The sequence below is a fragment of the Temnothorax longispinosus genome, chromosome 3, assembly GCF_030848805.1.
Source record: "Temnothorax longispinosus isolate EJ_2023e chromosome 3, Tlon_JGU_v1, whole genome shotgun sequence".
Taxonomy (NCBI): domain Eukaryota; kingdom Metazoa; phylum Arthropoda; class Insecta; order Hymenoptera; family Formicidae; genus Temnothorax; species Temnothorax longispinosus.
The window spans coordinates 8,686,042-8,704,601 of record NC_092360.1 but is presented as its reverse complement, the minus strand read 5'-3'; the positions used below and the strand labels follow the sequence as shown (position 1 = coordinate 8,704,601).

The window sequence follows — 18,560 nt, the reverse complement described above, 5'->3', positions numbered from 1 at the left end:
ATACTAAACTAGAATCTACGGGAATCGATCATGTATCTTTTCCTCTAATTGTAAGACGGAAACGTGAAAAGCGAAATGTTTATCTCTTTCTATTCAACACCAATAGAAAGAGATAGTTACATGAAACTTTTCACTTTTCACGTTTCCGCTCTAAGGAAAAAGTTACATGATCGTTATACCCTAAACTCGACTCACTCTACTCGAAAAGAAAAGGGGATAAGCGAGAGGGACAATAGCGGCCAACCGTCCTTTTTTGTTGGACTGCGTTCAATAATTCAACCTACAGCATTAGGGGCTGCACAATGAAAGGAATAGGGAATAAGGAACAGTTTAATATTAACATATGCATTTTTCACATATGAATATAGAATAAAATTTCATTATTGTTCCTTAACGCTATTTTTCTGTTCGTCTATTCTATGTTAATAAATTACATAACTTAATAAATTTTATATATTAATATTGAACTGTTCTCTACTATTCCTTTTATTGTGCGCAGCCCCTTAGAGTTGCAGTATAAGTATACACAGTAGAGAAACTGAAATTTTTTGGTGCAGGTAATAAATTCTATCCTACCAGGAATATGGTGGCCTGTATGTATAACAAAGAGAAAGATACTTCTCTCTCTTTCTCTCTTAAGCGTTCGTACAGCTCAGAAGATGGCGACGAGTCCGTGACCTGGTACCCATTACATCAAAGGTGCCGACGCTCAGTGTCATTACTATATGTACTTATACTAGGGTGCGTTCAGGAATTACGTTTAGGCGCACTTAGGTAACTCTAATGCTATAGTGTACGTAACTATTACTACGTTTACGCGAGCGTTACTTCTGTAGTAACTTACGATATATCACTCGTTTACGCGGAGTAAATTATTGCAAGTTACTACAAAATCCCGTTTACGCGAAGGAATTATCGTAAGTTACTACAGAAGTAAAGCTCGCGTAAACGTAGTATATAGCTTAGAGTTACCCAGGTTAAATTTTTGAACGCAGCTCTGTGTTAGAGTTACCTGGGTCCTAGGTGTACCTAGGCATAATTTGAACGCACCCCTGTTGTACTTTACGACAACAATTGAATACCATTGACCAATGAAAAGTCTGCTAAATAAAGGGAAAAGGGTCGCAAAGCAACCCGTCTTTATCTTCTCGTGACCCAGGCGCTAGCTAGGATGGGAGTTCACATTCCAGTGTTGTATATAGTTCTATGGTTTAATTTACACCGTAGAAACTCTTGATACGGGTATCAAGCTAATGCGGACTAAGCGTTAGATACGTTTCGGTTTATATCGACCGTGTTAAATCATATTAGTGATTTTTTCAAGACATTTTTCAATTCGATTACGTATACAATGGTTTCAACTTGTATGTATCAAGCCAATCAGACAACACATTAAGAATGCATTTGATACGCGTATCAACTTAGTCTGATACAGGCTGTTCTGGAGTATCGTACCATTCTGATACTCCGTTGTTTACATCGATCATACCAATGGATTTAGTCCTAATATAATACTTGGTATGCGTATCAAATGCTTGGTGTAAACAAGATATTTGCACGCTTAAACTTAAGACGGTATATAATCATATGTGTATGCTGGATATTCACTTGTCTGCCTATGTATATTAAGTTTTTATTTTTATATATTCAATTTCATGTACAATTAAAATTTTAAAGCAAAAAAATCATTAACAAGAATTCATGGCAAAATCAAAAAGCTGATAATTGCGATCATATCCAAAATCAAACTACACACGGGTACAAAAGTTTTAATTTTAACACACATCTAATGCGATCGACACTTTATTTCAAAGTATTTAATCTTTTTGCTATGGTGGCGTTGGCCGAATAGCGATTATGAGGTACGGCAGCATAAGCCGCCAGCACTGTTTTAACTCGTTGCATTAACCCTTAACTAGCACACGTCCGCGATCGAACGTTATCTGCACACGGGGTGTTGTACACCCCACACACTTTGAACGTTGGGTACGGCGAAATGGAGGCTCCAATAGACTTGAAAAAAATCAAGTACATACATTAAACACTGGAAAATGATACCCATTAGCCTAAACTATGAAATTTTTAGTTTTGAGGCTTCAAAAAAATTCTGCATTTGGGGTGTTCAGTACCCCAGCAATTCTATACGTCTGATTCGAATTGTGTTTGGAAGGGCACTGACGATTTCTGCCAGGTGGAACGTATTGGAATGTGTCATTGGTGACTTTTGGGGTGTTTGACACTTTGCGTGTGCTAGTTAAGGGTTAAAGATATATAATTTTTCAAGCACAAAAGTAAAACGGGATTTACATAAGTACAAAATTATATTTTAAAATTATATTTTATTATTATTTTAAACTTCGTATTTAATACGCTACAAGCAAAGTTAGTATCAATACGGCTATGCCGTCTATAACCGGCGCTAGTATTATCTACGAATGTCACATGGATGCCAGCTACAGACAACATTAAAAGCAAAAAGGTTAATGCTTGTGGGAAATAAGGATGACATTTAGTAAAAAATGCCGAGCAGGTTGGTTGTGCTAAGAACAATATTTATACAAAATGCAAATACGTATTGTAAAGTACTCAATGTACGTTGTTTCATAGATTTTTAAATTAAAATGATAAATAAATACGACTTGGAAATTCTTCACGAATTTATAATTTAGATGAAACGAAAACCATGACAGTTCAAAATAGTGGGAAGATAATTGCTGAAAAAGGTTTCAAAGCTGTGTGTAAAATCAAAAGTGTGGAAAAGGGAGTTCTTGTTACAACATGTTGCATTGTCCGTGCTGATGGAAACTATATATTTACCACCTGTTTTGATATTTCCTCGGGTGAATTACCACGATCACATGCTGACTGGTGCTCCGCCTAACTCGATGGGTCTGGCCAATCCATCAGGCTGGATGACCAATAAACTTTTTGTTAAAACAATATACAGCATTTTATACAATTTTCGTACAGCACGAAGGATAACTCATCACTTTTGATCTCTGACAACCATGAGAGTCAAGTTTAGAAGTCCTTGAGTTAGCAAAAGCAAATGATGTCTACATTTTAACGCTCCCTCCGCATTTATCACACGGGATACAGCGCCTTGATGTTGGTCTATACGGTCCATTCCAGAAGTTTTACAATTCTGCTATTGATTCATGGATGCTGACTGCTGAGTCACCCGGGGAAAACTGTATCAATTTATGAAGTAGCTAATTTTGTCGGCATAGCCTTGCCACGCGCTATGGCACCAAATAACATTATCAATGCTTTTAAAAAGACAGAAATTTTTCCTTAGGACCCACTACATGCATTCAGCGATGAAGATTTTCTCCCGAGTTTAGTTTCGGAACGGCCTTTCCATAAAATGTGACAACAGAGAAAACTGACAACGTAGCAGGTCCATCACAATCTTCTTTACAAGAAGTAAATGCTGTAGCAAACGACTCATCAGGCACACCATCGAGGATGTCTGTAGCAAACGATTCATCAAGCACGCCATCGAAGATATTAATAGATAAAGATTTACAGTCAACGGCACAAGAAAAAGAAGCAGCTGACGAGGTCCCAAGCCAGTTTAAAAGTCCCGCAGAAATTAGAGGCTATCCAAAGGCAATACATCAGTATGGAACTAGAAAACGTAGACAGCAGGGTAGCAGCAAAATTTTGACTGATTCTCCGGAGGAAAAAAGCTTAGTAAAAAAAAAGAAAAAACAAGAAGAAAAGGAAAATAAAACACGGAAGAGAAAACCAAAGAAGTAAATAGATGTTTTTACAGTTATTAATAAAGAGAGTTATTAATTAATAAATTAGATAAAGAAAAGAGTATAAACGTTTATGTTTTTTGTTTGTAAAAGAGTATGAACATTTGTTTTGTTTGTAAAAAAATGAGCATTTATGTCTTTTGTTTGTAAAATGTTATTTTTGATCAAAGAAAACGTGTCAGAAAAAAGTTTTTTTTTCAGAAAATAATATTTCTATAGTAGGTAGTTCGGATATCTTGTTTGTCCTGTAAAATCTTGAACAGTGTGATAAAAAATGTATAAAATAAGATATATTTTCAACTTTTGTAACATTTTGTTACATCTTGGCCAATTATTAAACAGAAAATGACGATCAAATCTAACGAGATAAAATCATTATCGTCATAAATAAAAACAACCGTTCATAAATTTCATAAGTAATCTTGCGTGTTTTTCTTGACTGCTTTTATTTTTTTTCTAATAAAATATTCTTATTAATAAAATATTTATTACTAAAATAAAACAAAAAGGCAAAAATAAAAATAAAATAAAATAATATCAACATTTCTAATAAATTATTTAAGCATCTTTTAACGAACGATAAAATACATTATATATTTTTGTTGCTTCTCTCACAATCAATGAGATACTTTCGTCGTTGCAGTTTGTAAGACTGCATTTACAACAGATATCAGAGCTCCAGCATCCGGCCTTGACCTTTTTATTCCACGTTTACTTGCGTGCGATAGTAACTATAATACAAACAAATCAATTACTTTATCTGTCAGTAAAAATGGAAAAATTGTAGTTACACAAATAACTAACAGTTATATAAAGATAAAGCTAATATATACTTTTAAAAGCGTTCCAAGGTATATCAACCGTTCCAAAGGTACATAGAAATCAATTTCTAATAAAAAATTAGTTAACAGCTTATAAGTTATAAATGAAGTTATAAATAATTTACTACATTATTCTACATATTTGACACATTTTTACCAGCCTTGGTAAACTATATATCTTTATTATAAAAAATTACAAAAATCACAGTACAAATCTCAATAAATTTATTTTACGCGTTATAAAATACAAAAGTCGATATAACTTACGTGTAAATAAACGCAACGACACAAAAGTACAGATTTAAAAAGATTATCAAATAACTCAACAGATAGTACTATAAACTATCGCCAGATGCAAACACTATTCGATTATGAAAGTGTTCCAATGTATGTACAGCTGTACCCAAGGTATAGCACCTTCCCCTACTTGTAAAAAAAGAGTGATATCCGTACAAAATATTTCTTTTTCAAAGAAAATTAATAAAATGCGCAGCAATGAAGTATATGTTCTACATAAAAATTTGTATTGAAAAAAATTTTGACCTAATTTGGTCATATAATTTCATTTGTGCTTCTTGCTACAAAAGCAATTATACCCGAAGGTTTGCATCAAGTGAATAAGATAAATTAGTAACATCTGATTTTTGAAATGATGTTTCTTTATTATACTTGTCATGTACGTGTTCTAAAAAAGAACACGTACACGACAAATATAATAAAGATCTAAAAAAGAACATGTACACAACAACTGTAATAAAAAAACATCATTAAGGAAATTAGATGTTACTACTAATTTATACTTTTTATAATTTTACTTTCTATTTACTTGATACAAACTTTCGGGTAACATTGTAAATATTTTAAAGAAATCCGATATTACTGATTTATCATATCTGCTTGACGCAAAAATTCTGATATCATTGTTTTTATAGTTAAAAATACAAATAAAATTATAACATCAAATATTATTTAAAAAATTTTGTTAATAATGAGTTTGTATAGAGCACGTATATTTGGTCATTGGCGTTATTTTCTCTTTTTAGAAAAATGTAACTTTTGTAGATTTGTACGTCATCTGGTAATTAGGAAAATTTAAAATATATATCCTTATAAATATTTACTCTAATAAAAAAAACCATACTTCTATTTGACCTTTGTGAGAAATTCTACAAACGCTTGTTGAGGCAATCACTGTACCACATTTAATATCAGACAATATGTATTACAGAACATCAGTTATAGCACCAAGAAAAAAACGCAGCAAGTTGTGGAATTATTTCAAGGAATTGAAACCTTTGCTAGTAAAGTGCACGACCTGTAAAAGAGAAATTAAGGTATCTAGCCCAGGAAACTGTACAAACGTAATGAGAAGGCACTTAAGTAGACATGGAATATTTCTCGATAATGACATTCGTACACTACCTGACGACTTAAGGCAATTTTACTCCGAGTTACCGGGATATAAGGCAAAATGCAATAATTGCGGCGAAACATTATCCTTCTTAACAGATTTTAAAACATTACGAATACATTTACGAAGACATTCCACAAGAATCCAGAGTCGAGATGAGTAAGTACACAATCAAAAAATTATTAAAATACTAAAAATTATCAAATAAATGTAATGATAAAACAATCAGTAGCTAAAAAAAATGGAGTAAATAAAGGTTTTTATCGGGGCATCCATATAATATTTATATACAGTTTTGATTATAAATGTGGATGTACACTTGGTGCGTTTATTACCTTTTTTTTTAAATATGTTTGAAGATCTGTACGGGATCCGATAATTATGCAAATTTTAACTATATATCCGTATAAACATACATCCTAATAAGTAAAGCATGCCTCTTTATGATCTTTGTGAAAAATTCTGCAAACGCTTTTTGATGCAATCGCTGTACAACATTTGGTGTCAGACAATCTGTATTACAGGACAACACCGAGAAAAAAACGCAGCAAGTTGTGGAATTATTTCGAAAAATTGAAACCTACTCTGGTAAAGTGCACGATCTGTAAAAAAAAAATTAAAATACCTACTTCATCAACAAAACGCATACAAATAATAAGAGCACACTTATTAAAAAAACATGGAATATCTGTTGATGATGACACTCTCACACGACCTGACAACTTAAAACAATATTACTGGGAGTTACCGGGATATAAAGAAAAATATAATAATTGCGGCGAAACAATATCTTTCTTAACAAATACTGGACCTTTACGAAGACATTCCACAAGTGTCCAGGGTCGAGATGAGTAAGTACACATTCAAAAAATGATTATAATACTAAAGATTATGAAGGGCGGCAGTGTGGTCTAGTGGTAGAGCGCCAGACTCGTAATCTGAGGAACCAAGTTCGAGTCCACTAGAGCCATGAAGCATGGAATGTTTTTCCGATAGCTGCGCCCCTTCGTGCAAGATAGGCTCTTGTGCAGAGAAAACTGGGCTCCGTCTTTCGGAAAGAGACGTTAAGCCGTTGGTCCAAAGGGTTAAAGTGAGAGGAGAAGGACAGTATTGGTAGTAGATTGCGAACCCTGCGGGGATATGCGATAAATTACGAATTTTACAGAATATTCTTTTTTACTAAAGATTATAAAATAAATGTAATGACAAAACAATCAATAGATAAAAAAATTGAGCGAATAAGAGTTTTTATTGGGGCATCCATATAATATTTATTTGCAATTTTGATCATAAATGTACACGTACACTTGGTGCGTTTTTTATTTTTCTTTGAAAAAGATATGTTTGAAGATCTGTACGCGATCTGATAATTATGCAAATTTTAACCATATATCCGTATAAAGACATACATCGTAATAAGTAAACTATGCCTCTTTATGACTTTTGTGAGAAATTCTACAAACGCTTGTTGAGGCAACTGTAACACATTTAATATCAGACAATCTGTATTGCAGGACGGTTATAATGGCACCGAAAAGAAAACGCAGCAAGTTTTGGAATTATTTCGAGGAACTGAAACGTTCGTTAGTAAAGTGCAAAAAGTGTAAAAAACACTTTCATGTAACTAATAAGTCACAACGCATACGAAAACTCAAAGGACACTTATGTAATGTACATGGAATATACTTCGATGATGACATTCGAACACTACCTGACGACTTGAAACAATGTTACTCGAAATTACCTGGATATAAGGCAAAATGTAACAATTGCGGCAAAACAGTATCTTATTTAACAGGTGTTGGATGTTTACGAAAACATTTAAGAAGACATTCCACAATAAGAATCCAGAGTCGAGATGAGTAAGTACACATTCAAAAAATTACTAAAATACTAAAAATTATAAAATAAATGTAATGATAAAACAATCAGTATATAGCTAAAGAAAATTGAGTGAATAAGAGTTCTTATCGGGTCATCCATATAATATTTATTTGTAATTTTGATCATAAATGTGCATGTACACTTGGTACGTTTTTTACCTTTTTTTTAAAAATATGTTTAATGATCTGTACGCAATCTGATAATTATGCAAATTTTAACTATATATCCGTATAAAAACATACATCGTAATAAGTAAACCATGCCTCTTTATGACCTTTGTGAGAAATTCTACAAACGCTTGTTGAGACAATCACTGTACCACATTTAATATCAGACAATATGTATTACAGAGCAGATATGGTACTGAGAAAAAAACGCGGCAAGTTTTGGAATTATTTCGAGGAGTTGAAACCTACGCTGGTAAAGTGCACGACCTGTAAAAAAGAAATTAAGGTATCTTACACAACATACTACACAAAATTAATGAGGCTGCACTTAAGCAGACATGGAATATTTCTCAATAATGACATTCGTACACTACCTGACGACTTAAGGCAATTTTACTCGGAGTTACCGGGGTATAAGGCAAAATGCAATAATTGCGGCGTAACATTATCCTTCTTAACAAGTATTGAAAATTTACGAAAACATTTAAGAAGACATTCCACAAGAATCCAGAGTCGAGATAAGTAAGTACACATTCAAAAAATTATTAAAATACTAAAGATTATAAAATAAATGTAATGATAAAAGAATCAGTAGCTAAAGAAAATTGAGTGAATAAAAATTTTTATCGGGGCATCCAAATAATATTTATATGCAATTTTGATCATAAATGTGGATGTACACTTGGTGCGTTTATTACCTTTTTTTTTTAATATGTTTGAAGATCTGTACAGGATCCGATAATTATGCAAATTTTAACTATATATCCGTATAAACATACATCCTAATAAGTAAAGCATGCCTCTTTATGATTTTTGTGAAAAATTCTGCAAACGCTTTTTGATGCAATCGCTGTACAACATTTGGTGTCAGACAATCTGTATTACAGGACGGTTATAATGGCATCAAAAAGAAAACGCAGCAAGTTGTGGAATTATTTCGAAGAATTGAAACCTACTCTGGTAAAGTGCACGATCTGTAAAAAAGAAATTAAAATACCTAGTTCAACAACAAGACGCATAAAAATAATAAGAGCACACTTATTAAAAGAACATGAAATATCTCCTGATGATGATACTTTCACACTACATGACGACTTAAAACAATATTACTCGCAGTTACCGGGATATAAGGCAAAATGTAATAATTGTAACAAAACATTATCCTTCTTTGGAAATTTGACATATTTACGAGACCATTTAAAAAAACATTCAATCCTTCTAACAAGTATCCAGGATCGAGATAAGTAAGTACACATTCAAAAAATTATTAAAATATTAAAAATTATCAAATAAATGTAATGATAAAAGAATCAGTAGCTAAAGAAAATTGAGTGAATAAAAGTTTTTATCGGGGCATCCATATAATATTTATATACAATTTTGATCATAAATGTGCATGTACACCTGGTGCGTTTATTACCTTTTTTTTTAAATATGTTTGAAGATCCGTACGGGATCCGATAATTATGCAAATTTTAACTATATATCCGTATAAACATACATCCTAATAAGTAAAGCATGCCTCTTTATGATCTTTGTGAAAAATTCTGCAATCGCTTTTTGATGCAATCGCTGTACAACATTTGGTGTCAGACAATCTGTATTACAGGACAACACCGAAAAAAAAACGCAGCAAGTTGTGGAATTATTTCGAAGAATTGAAACCTACTCTGGTAAAGTGCACGATCTGTAAAAAAAAAATTAAAATACCTAGTTCATCAACAAGACGCATACAAATAATAAGAGCACACTTATTAAAAAAACATGAAATATCTCCTGATGATGACACTTTCACACTACATGACGACTTAAAACAATATTACTCGCAGTTACCGGGATATAAGGCAAAATGTAATAATTGTAACAAAACATTATCCTTCTTTGGAAATTCGAGATATTTACGAGACCATTTAAAAAAACATTCAGTCCTTCTAACAAGAATCCAGAGTCGAGATGAGTAAGTACACAATAAAAAAGTTATTAAAATATCAAAGATTATTAATGCTCATTTGCAATTCTGATCATAAATGGGCTTCTCAAATCGTAATAATGATTATTTTATAATTATTTCGCAAATATAATTTAAATAGATATGAATCGCTTATTTTCACGGTTTTTCATGCATCATGGATATAAACAATTCAGAAATTTAGATTAAGATGCTTATTTGTTTGACATTAATACTGCAGAAATTGGAGGCAGAGTGTTTCCTAAAAGTAATTACACAAATTTGAAGGGGATATTCTTTGGTTAATTTTAAGAAGAAAAGGTCCTCTAAACATGTGTTTTAAAATACTTTATTTTCAAAATACAGAATGTCAAAGTTGTAAAGAAGAAAATGAAAATTTCGAAAATCTGGAAAACGTTTAAAGGCATTTTATTGAAATTTGGTATGCGTATATGTGGTATTAAGAATTATATATTCTAGTACCGATGAAAAATTTTTAAATCTACCTGGGGCGTGTGTCTTTAACACCATGTGTTCTAAAAACAAAGTAGTTTAGAATACGTGTTTATAAAACCTTTTCTTCTTAAAATAAACCAAGGAATATCTTCTTCAAGCTTGTGTACTTACTTCGAAAACATGCTGTATAAAGTGTATGATTTATACATAGTTTTTATTCAAATTCAGTATTTAAATTAAATAGCTCTGTTTAATAAAATCTATATAGCACAACTCAAATATGCCATCCACATATTACTTAAACGATTAATTAATAAAAATTTCTATTAGCTAACAATCAACGGTTTTTTATAATATTTGAATATACGTTATAGATCTGCAAATGTCAGCATAGTGATATTAATTATTCGTTACCCTTGAGATTATTATTATATATATAGCACCAACCTAATTTATTCTGACATTATCTACAATTTTTCGTGAAGACATTCTATCATTTTTGACCGTTATAATTGACGGTGACGGTATTCGTCTTATGTTTAAACGCATACTCATATTAACCCGTTAAGGGGGTATATATGACACCTTTGAGCATGAAATTTAACCTCTTTTTCACGATTTTTTTTAACATATAAGGAATAGAGCAATCGAAAATCGGCTTTAAGGGGTCCCTATTATACATTAAAGATGTAAAAAAAATTTTTTTTGTATATAAAATTATTCGTATATAAAATATACACCCTGTCAAAAGAGGCCGTGTGCGTCACGGGGGTCCAGCTGGTGTACACGATTTCGGCTGACTGGTATGACCTAGAACAGAAATCCAAAGAAATTCTTAATCTGTGATAGATTGGCTATGGAAGTACGTAGGATTTTTGAAAAATATTGATTTTTGCGAAATTGACACTAATTTGAACAAAAGTGTCCAAATTTACACTGAAAAATCGTGTAAAATTGTGTATAAAATTGTTTTCCAAAAAAACTAATAATCCAATTTAAAAAATCCTACGTACTTCCATAGCCAATCTATCACAGATTAAGAATTTTTTTGGATTTCTGTTCTAGGTCATCCCAGTCAGCCGAAATCATGTACACCAGCTGGATTCCCGTGACGCACACGGCCTCTTTTGACATGGTGTATTTTATATACAAAAAAAATTTTTTTTACATCTTCAATGTATAATAAAAAAACCCCTTAAAGCCGATTTTCGATTGCTCTATTTCTTATATGTTAAAACAAATCGTGAAAAGAGTTCATGCTCAAAGGTGTCATACCCCCTTAACTGCCTTAGATGTTTCTCAAAAATGTCATTGTAACGTACAAAATATCATAAGTTTAATTAGAAAGATACACCATTTTACGGTCTCAGGACAGGATTTTGGTAAACTAATATAATATTATTTGTGTAAATTTATGTACATTTCTTCATCTTATCTAAAGCTAGAATAAATCAATTACGTTAAAATAACGTTTCACCCTAACTCAATTTTATATCATATCGTGTTTCACTTATCTATTAATCACAAATTCAGTCTAGACATTAATTATTTGACATTAGCATTAAAGAAATTCGAGGTATAAAACTTTCTCTTCCTATCTCTTTCTCTTTCTTTCTCCTTCTCATTCTCACTTACAAAACTTCACTCCATTAGCGGTTTACCGCCAACAAGTACATAATAGCATTAAGTAATATGTACACTTGTAGTATTTTAATAATTATTACTTTTTCTATTTTTAATCACACCACTATTCTATACAGACCAAGCACTTCAAGTTTAGCGGCTGATATTATGGATCCCTCTGCACACCGTCAAAATCAAAAGACATCTGGTTCGCTCGTTCAATCATTTATGAAAGAAACGACAGAAAAAACAGACGCACTTAATGAGTAATTATTTTCTTATATCACGCAATATAATAATGTCTTGTTATTTAAATTTTTACTCTTTTGCAAGAGAGTAATTTATAACGTTAATATTTTAAATAATGCCATTTCTAATTGCACCGTTTTTCAATGCAGACCAAGCACTTCAATTACAACGGGTTTTGATACGAATCCTACTGCAGAATGTCAAAGCCAAGAATCATCTGGTTCGTCCGTTCAATCATTTGAACAAACGAGAAAAGAAACAAGCACAATTGATAAGTAATTATTCGATTTTTGAATATTATACAATGTAATGATATCCAAATACTTAAATATTGAGCTCTCTGCACAAGTATATAACTTACATATGTAAAATTTTAAATAATTATATGGTCCACTTTTATTTTATTTACAAATTTATACATCGAAAGTTTTTGATTTTCATGATTCCCATGTACTTGTAAAAAGAAGTAATAATCGTACAAAACAGGCTTTTTTAGGAGATCACTGTACTACATTTAATATCAGACAATATGTATTACAGGACGGTTATAATGGCACAGAAAAGAAAACGCAGCAACTTTTGGAATTATTTCGAGGATCTGAATCCCTCACTGGTAAAGTGCACAACCTGTAAAAAAGAAATTAAGGTATCTCACCTAGGAAATCGCATAAAAATAATGAGAGTACACTTATTTAAAAAACATGGAATATCTCTCAATAATGACACTTGCACACTACCTGACGACTTGGAACAATATTACTCGAAGTTACCGGGATATAAGGCGAAATGTAATAATTGTGGCACAACAGTATCTTTCTTAACAAGTATTGAAGATTTACGAAGACATTTAAGAAGACATTCCACAAGTATTCAGGGTCGAGATGAGTAAGTACACATTAAAAAATTATTAAAATACCAAAGATTATCAAATAAATGTAATGATAAAAGAATCAGTAGCTAAAGAAAATTGAGTGAATAAAAGTTTTTATCGGGACATCCATATAATATTTATATGCAATTTTGATCATAAATGTGCCTCTCAAAACGTGATAATAATAACTTTTCCATTATTTCGCATTTAATTTAAATAAATTTGTATCGCTTATTTTTACGTTTTTTTATGTGTCATAAATAAAGACAATTCAGAAAATTAGGTTAGATATTCTTTATCTCTCATTCTTTATTTGTTTGACATTAGTATTGCAGAAATTCGAGGTAGATATATAAACTGCATTATTTATACATAGTTCTTATAGATATTGAAATTAATACGCAGAAATATGTATATACAGGGTATTTTCTACGTAATCACAAACAAACATTAACACACACACACACGTACACAAACAACGCAAACACGTACATGTAGGCACTCACATTCACAAATACACGCGCATATATGTACCTTTTACATATAAAAGAAAGCATCAGGTTATCTGAAAGAGACTCTGATAGACACTCAGATTCTACTTCAGAGCTTCATATTCTAGATCAATTACGTTAAAATAGCGTTTTACCCTAACTCAATTTTATATCATATCGTGTTTCACTTATCTATTAATCACAAATTCAGTCTAGACATTAATTATTTGACATTAACATTAAAGAAATTCGAGGTATAAAACATTCTCTCCCTATCTTTTTCTTTTTCTTCCTCCTACTCACTCTCGCTTACAAAATTTTACTCCATTACGGTTCACCGTCAATAAGTACATACATAATAGCATTAAGATACATCTAATTTGTTCATACAATCATTTAAAGAAGCGATAGAAAAAACAGGCGCACTTGATAAGTAATTATACGTAATTGTTTATCTTTATATCATACAATATAATGATATCTTGATATTTAAATTTTTACCCTTTTGCAAGAGAGTAATTTACAACGTTAATATTTCAAATAATTCCGTTTCTAATTGTACCGTTTTTCAATGCAGACCAAACACTTCAAGTTCAACGGGTCGCATAATGGATTTCAATGCAGAACTTCAAAGTCAGGAAACAATTAATTTGGCTCTTCAATCGTGTGAACAATCGAGAAATGAAACAAGGACACGTGATGGGTAATTATATAAATTAATATTTTGTTCGTATCAAACAATATAATAATATCTTGATATTTAAATATTTACTCTTTTGCAAGAGAGTAATTTACAACGTTAATATTTCAAATAATTCTGTTTCTAATTGTACCGTTTTTCAATGCAGACCAAACACTTCAAGTTCAACGGGTCGCATAATGGATTTCAATGCAGAACTTCAAAGTCAGGAAACAATTAATTTGGCTCTTCAATCGTGTGAACAATCGAGAAATGAAACAAGGACACGTGATGGGTAATTATATAAATTAATATTTTGTTCGTATCAAACAATATAATAATATCTTGATATTTAAATATTTACTCTTTTGCAAGAGAGTAATTTACAACGTTAATATTTCAAATAATTCTGTTTCTAATTGTACCGTTTTTCAATGCAGACCAAACACTTCAAGTTCAACGGGTCGCATAATGGATTTCAATGCAGAACTTCAAAGTCAGGAAACAATTAATTTGGCTCTTCAATCGTGTGAACAATCGAGAAATGAAACAAGGACATGTGATGGGTAATTATATAAATTAATATTTTGTTTGTATCAAACAATATAATAATATCTTAATATTTAAATATTTACTCTTTTGCAAAAGAGTGATTTATAATATTACTTTAAATAATTCTATACTCTAATTGCACCGTATATTTTAATGCAGACCAAGCACCTTAAGTTCAACGGCTTATATTATGGATCTTTCTACAGGAATATATATTCCTCTGCATCAAAGTCAAGAACAAGTACCATCTGGTTTACACGTTCAATCATTCAAAGAAACGGCAGAAAATACAGGAGTACTTGATGAGTAATTATTCGTTTAGTTTATACAGTACTAGCTTTTTCTGAAGGAGTATTTTGCAGTCTAAACATTTTTAAAAAAATTGGACATTGGTAAAGAAAATCAATCCACTAATGAAAAACCCATCAACACCATCTCACAAAAATTAGACAAATTTTGACACCGGTTTCCCGAAAATCAGTAATGATGCGGTTCTCAAAATACGTCTACGGTTTAAGTTAGAGTATCATGAGATAGTATATCAAATTTAGTTGTTCTAATTTGAAAACTGTAGATTTGCATAGCGGACAAACATACATACATTTCCACGGACATTTCTCAAAAAATTCAAAATTTTATAAAGAAAGAACCCTTTCACCGATTCTTGCCAAATTCAATACCAACTTACCTTTAATGATACTCTATCCATAAAAAAAAAATTAGCTTGAATCTCAAAATTTGCGGAAATCAGAACAATCACGTAGATTTTTTAAGACAGAAATTAGTAACTCCTTTATTATTAGCAATTTTTGGAATTCTATTATATTCCTCAGTTTTTTCGATCCATATTTCATATATAATACTTTAAGGAGGTTCGATCATTACTTGTGAGTCAAATGCGATTGAAATAAATGTCATTACAGCAATCACGAATTATATGCAATATTAGTATAATGAATTGTGGATGCTACTTACGTGCTATATTCTTCGTCAATTATTAGTGTATAGAATATTAACAAACATATACTGCGGTATGAGAGCGTCAACGACTTGGAAATCGCTTATTCTACGCTGGGACCTGAACTTTGTGACGATAAAGCCTTCAATCCACACGGTAAAGTCCGATTTTTAAAGCCTTTACACAATCCTTGATGTTTCATCTATCAAATGCTAGTTTTTCAAAGTCCTAGGAAAACTAAGTGTGTACTAAGCCACTGATAATCTACCTCGGTGCGACTTTCTTCATAAGGGTTAGGCTAAAAGTGGTCAACTTCTGAATAATATTACAAAAAAACTATACGGTCAATATTGCTCAAGTTTTGCGATTATTTGTGTAAAGTGTTTATGTAAATCATATAAAAAAATTAAGGCTCTAAGTTAACTTTCGAGTATAGAAAGCTTATTGTCATAAAGTGACCGGTTTTAACAATGTTGGCCAAATAAGCAATTCCCGAGTCGTTGACGCTCTAATACCCCAGTATATGTTTTGTTAATATTCTATACACTAATAATTGACGAAGAATATAGCACGTAAGTAGCATCAACAATTCATTATACTAATATTGCATATAATTCGGGATCGCTGTAATGACATTTATTTTAATCGCATTTTTGACTCACAAGTAACGATCGAACCTCCTTAAGATTTGGTTGATTAGAAAAATCTGAACAGAAAAAGTCATTAAGTACGACTCTTTTAAAGAATTTAAAATTTTAGATATCCCGAATTTTTTTTCAAATTGGGTTGTAGCACAATGGTACATAGCCTATGTTACTCAGGAAGACATAAGCTATCCACCAGTGTAAAAATTTTTGAAATCGATTCAGTATTATAGTTTCTAAGATTACCCCGAACAATGGTACAAACTTTTCCCTTTTATATAATAGTAGAGATAATGTAATGGTAACCAAATAGTTAAATATTGATTTTTCTGCACAAGTATATTTTACAACTGTGATATTTTAAAAATAATTACTCTCTCCTTTTTATTTTTAATCACATCACGTTTCTACACAGACCGAGCACTTATTCAAGTTCAGCGGATTATGTTATGGATCCTTCTGCAGAACATCAAAGTGGAGAACCATGTGGTTTTCCCGTTCAATCATTTGAACAAATGACAGAAGGAACAAGCGCACTTCATTCGGATTGGTTCTACTATACAATGTAATGATATCAAACTAGTTGAAATATTGACTTTTCTACATAAATGTAACTTACAACTGTGACATTTTAAATAATTATATTGTTTCTTTTTAATTTTTAATTATACCACATTTCTATGCAGACCAAGCGATTCAAGTTCAACGTGTTATGTTATGGCTCCTGCTGCAGAACATCAAAGTGGAGAACAACCTGGTTTGCCTGTTCAATCATTTGAACAAATAACAGAAGAAGAAATAACAGAACAAATAACAAGCGCACTTAATTCGTGTATTGGTTTTTATTATACAATGTAATAAGTACCCAACTAGTTAAATATTGATTTTTCTACACAAATATATAACGTACAAGTATGAAAATTTTTATCGTACTTTTTTACTTTTAATCACATCACATTTCTATGCAGACCAAGCACTTCAACTTGAGCGGATTATAGTATGGATCCTTCCGTCAAAGTCAAGAATACCGTGTTTGCCTGTTCACTCATTTAAACAAATAACAGTAAGGAACAGTCGCACTTGATGAGTAATTTTACGTTTTGCTTATATCATACAATAAAATAGTATCCCACCTAATATTCAAATATTTATTTTTTCAAAGATAATTTTTAAATTTTAATTTACGCGAGCAATCACGACCAAAAAGATCGTTGATAACTTTATTGCTTATATTATTCAATCAAGGAGAATGTCTATTGTTATACTATACTATAATTTTACGAAACGCAAAGAAAATGACCAATACGCGAAAAAAATAGACAAAGCTTGATAAAGCATGGCAATGATCAAGCTGAAAAATGAAACGAGGCCAAGCCACTTTCGATATATGTAATCTATGTATATACAATATATACATAATACATATATAGAGGAAAGTCCCCTATTATGATACAGGATCCTAATATGAGATATGTTAAGCTAAAAAACCCTATATAGGCCCAATCTGTTGATCCCACCATGAAAAAACACCGCCATCTCATATTAGGTTGTCTATCTCATAATAGGGGACTTTCCTCTAACATATACATTATAATTACAACATATATTAATATATTTACAAAAAATACGATGTAATACAATTATCTGTAAAAATTAGTATTATTTAAAATTTAAATTGGTATTTAATATAAAATACTTTTTAATATTTTAAATAATTTTTAACATAAAAATTATTTAATATAAAAATTAGTAGATATTATTTAATATACATTTAAGTTGTTATTATTAAAAATGTAATAATAATAAACAATTATATTTATTATAATTATATTAAGGATAATGTATTTATTTTATCCACAATTTTTTCTATTGAATTATATCCCCTTGTCCCTGCCTACCCGAATCCCCCCCTACCTACCTACCCGTATACCTATATATCTTCCGATATTCCAATCTATAGTCCTATAGCTATCCATTTTCCTACCTACCCGTGTTATAATCTATTATACAAAGTTTTTTAATTAAGACCGCGACACGATTTA

At 31.2% G+C, this 18,560-nt stretch overlaps 1 protein-coding gene across 7 annotated transcripts; it reads left to right on the top strand.

Moving 5' to 3' along the window:
• Window positions 1-1,209: 1,209 nt before the first annotated feature.
• Window positions 1,210-18,346, top strand: LOC139809275 (uncharacterized). Of its 7 annotated transcripts, none has more exons than XM_071772041.1 (17): window positions 1,210-1,364; window positions 3,299-3,758; window positions 5,814-6,155; window positions 6,521-6,847; window positions 7,511-7,858; window positions 8,231-8,569; window positions 8,935-9,291; window positions 9,657-10,004; window positions 12,212-12,340; window positions 12,473-12,598; window positions 12,864-13,208; window positions 14,263-14,388; window positions 14,534-14,659; window positions 14,805-14,930; window positions 15,076-15,222; window positions 16,934-17,083; window positions 17,205-18,346. In XM_071772041.1, exons 2-17 carry the CDS (start codon window positions 3,469-3,471, stop codon window positions 17,374-17,376), a joined length of 3,798 nt encoding a protein of 1,265 aa, XP_071628142.1. In that variant the 5' UTR covers window positions 1,210-1,364; window positions 3,299-3,468; the 3' UTR covers window positions 17,377-18,346. The 7 variants fall into 7 exon arrangements, with proteins under 7 accessions (XP_071628142.1, XP_071628144.1, XP_071628140.1 ...); XM_071772039.1 differs by having other exon boundaries at window positions 1,215-2,530; window positions 2,670-3,758; XM_071772038.1 differs by having other exon boundaries at window positions 1,215-2,530; window positions 2,608-3,758.
• The last annotated feature ends 214 nt before the right edge of the window (window positions 18,347-18,560 follow it).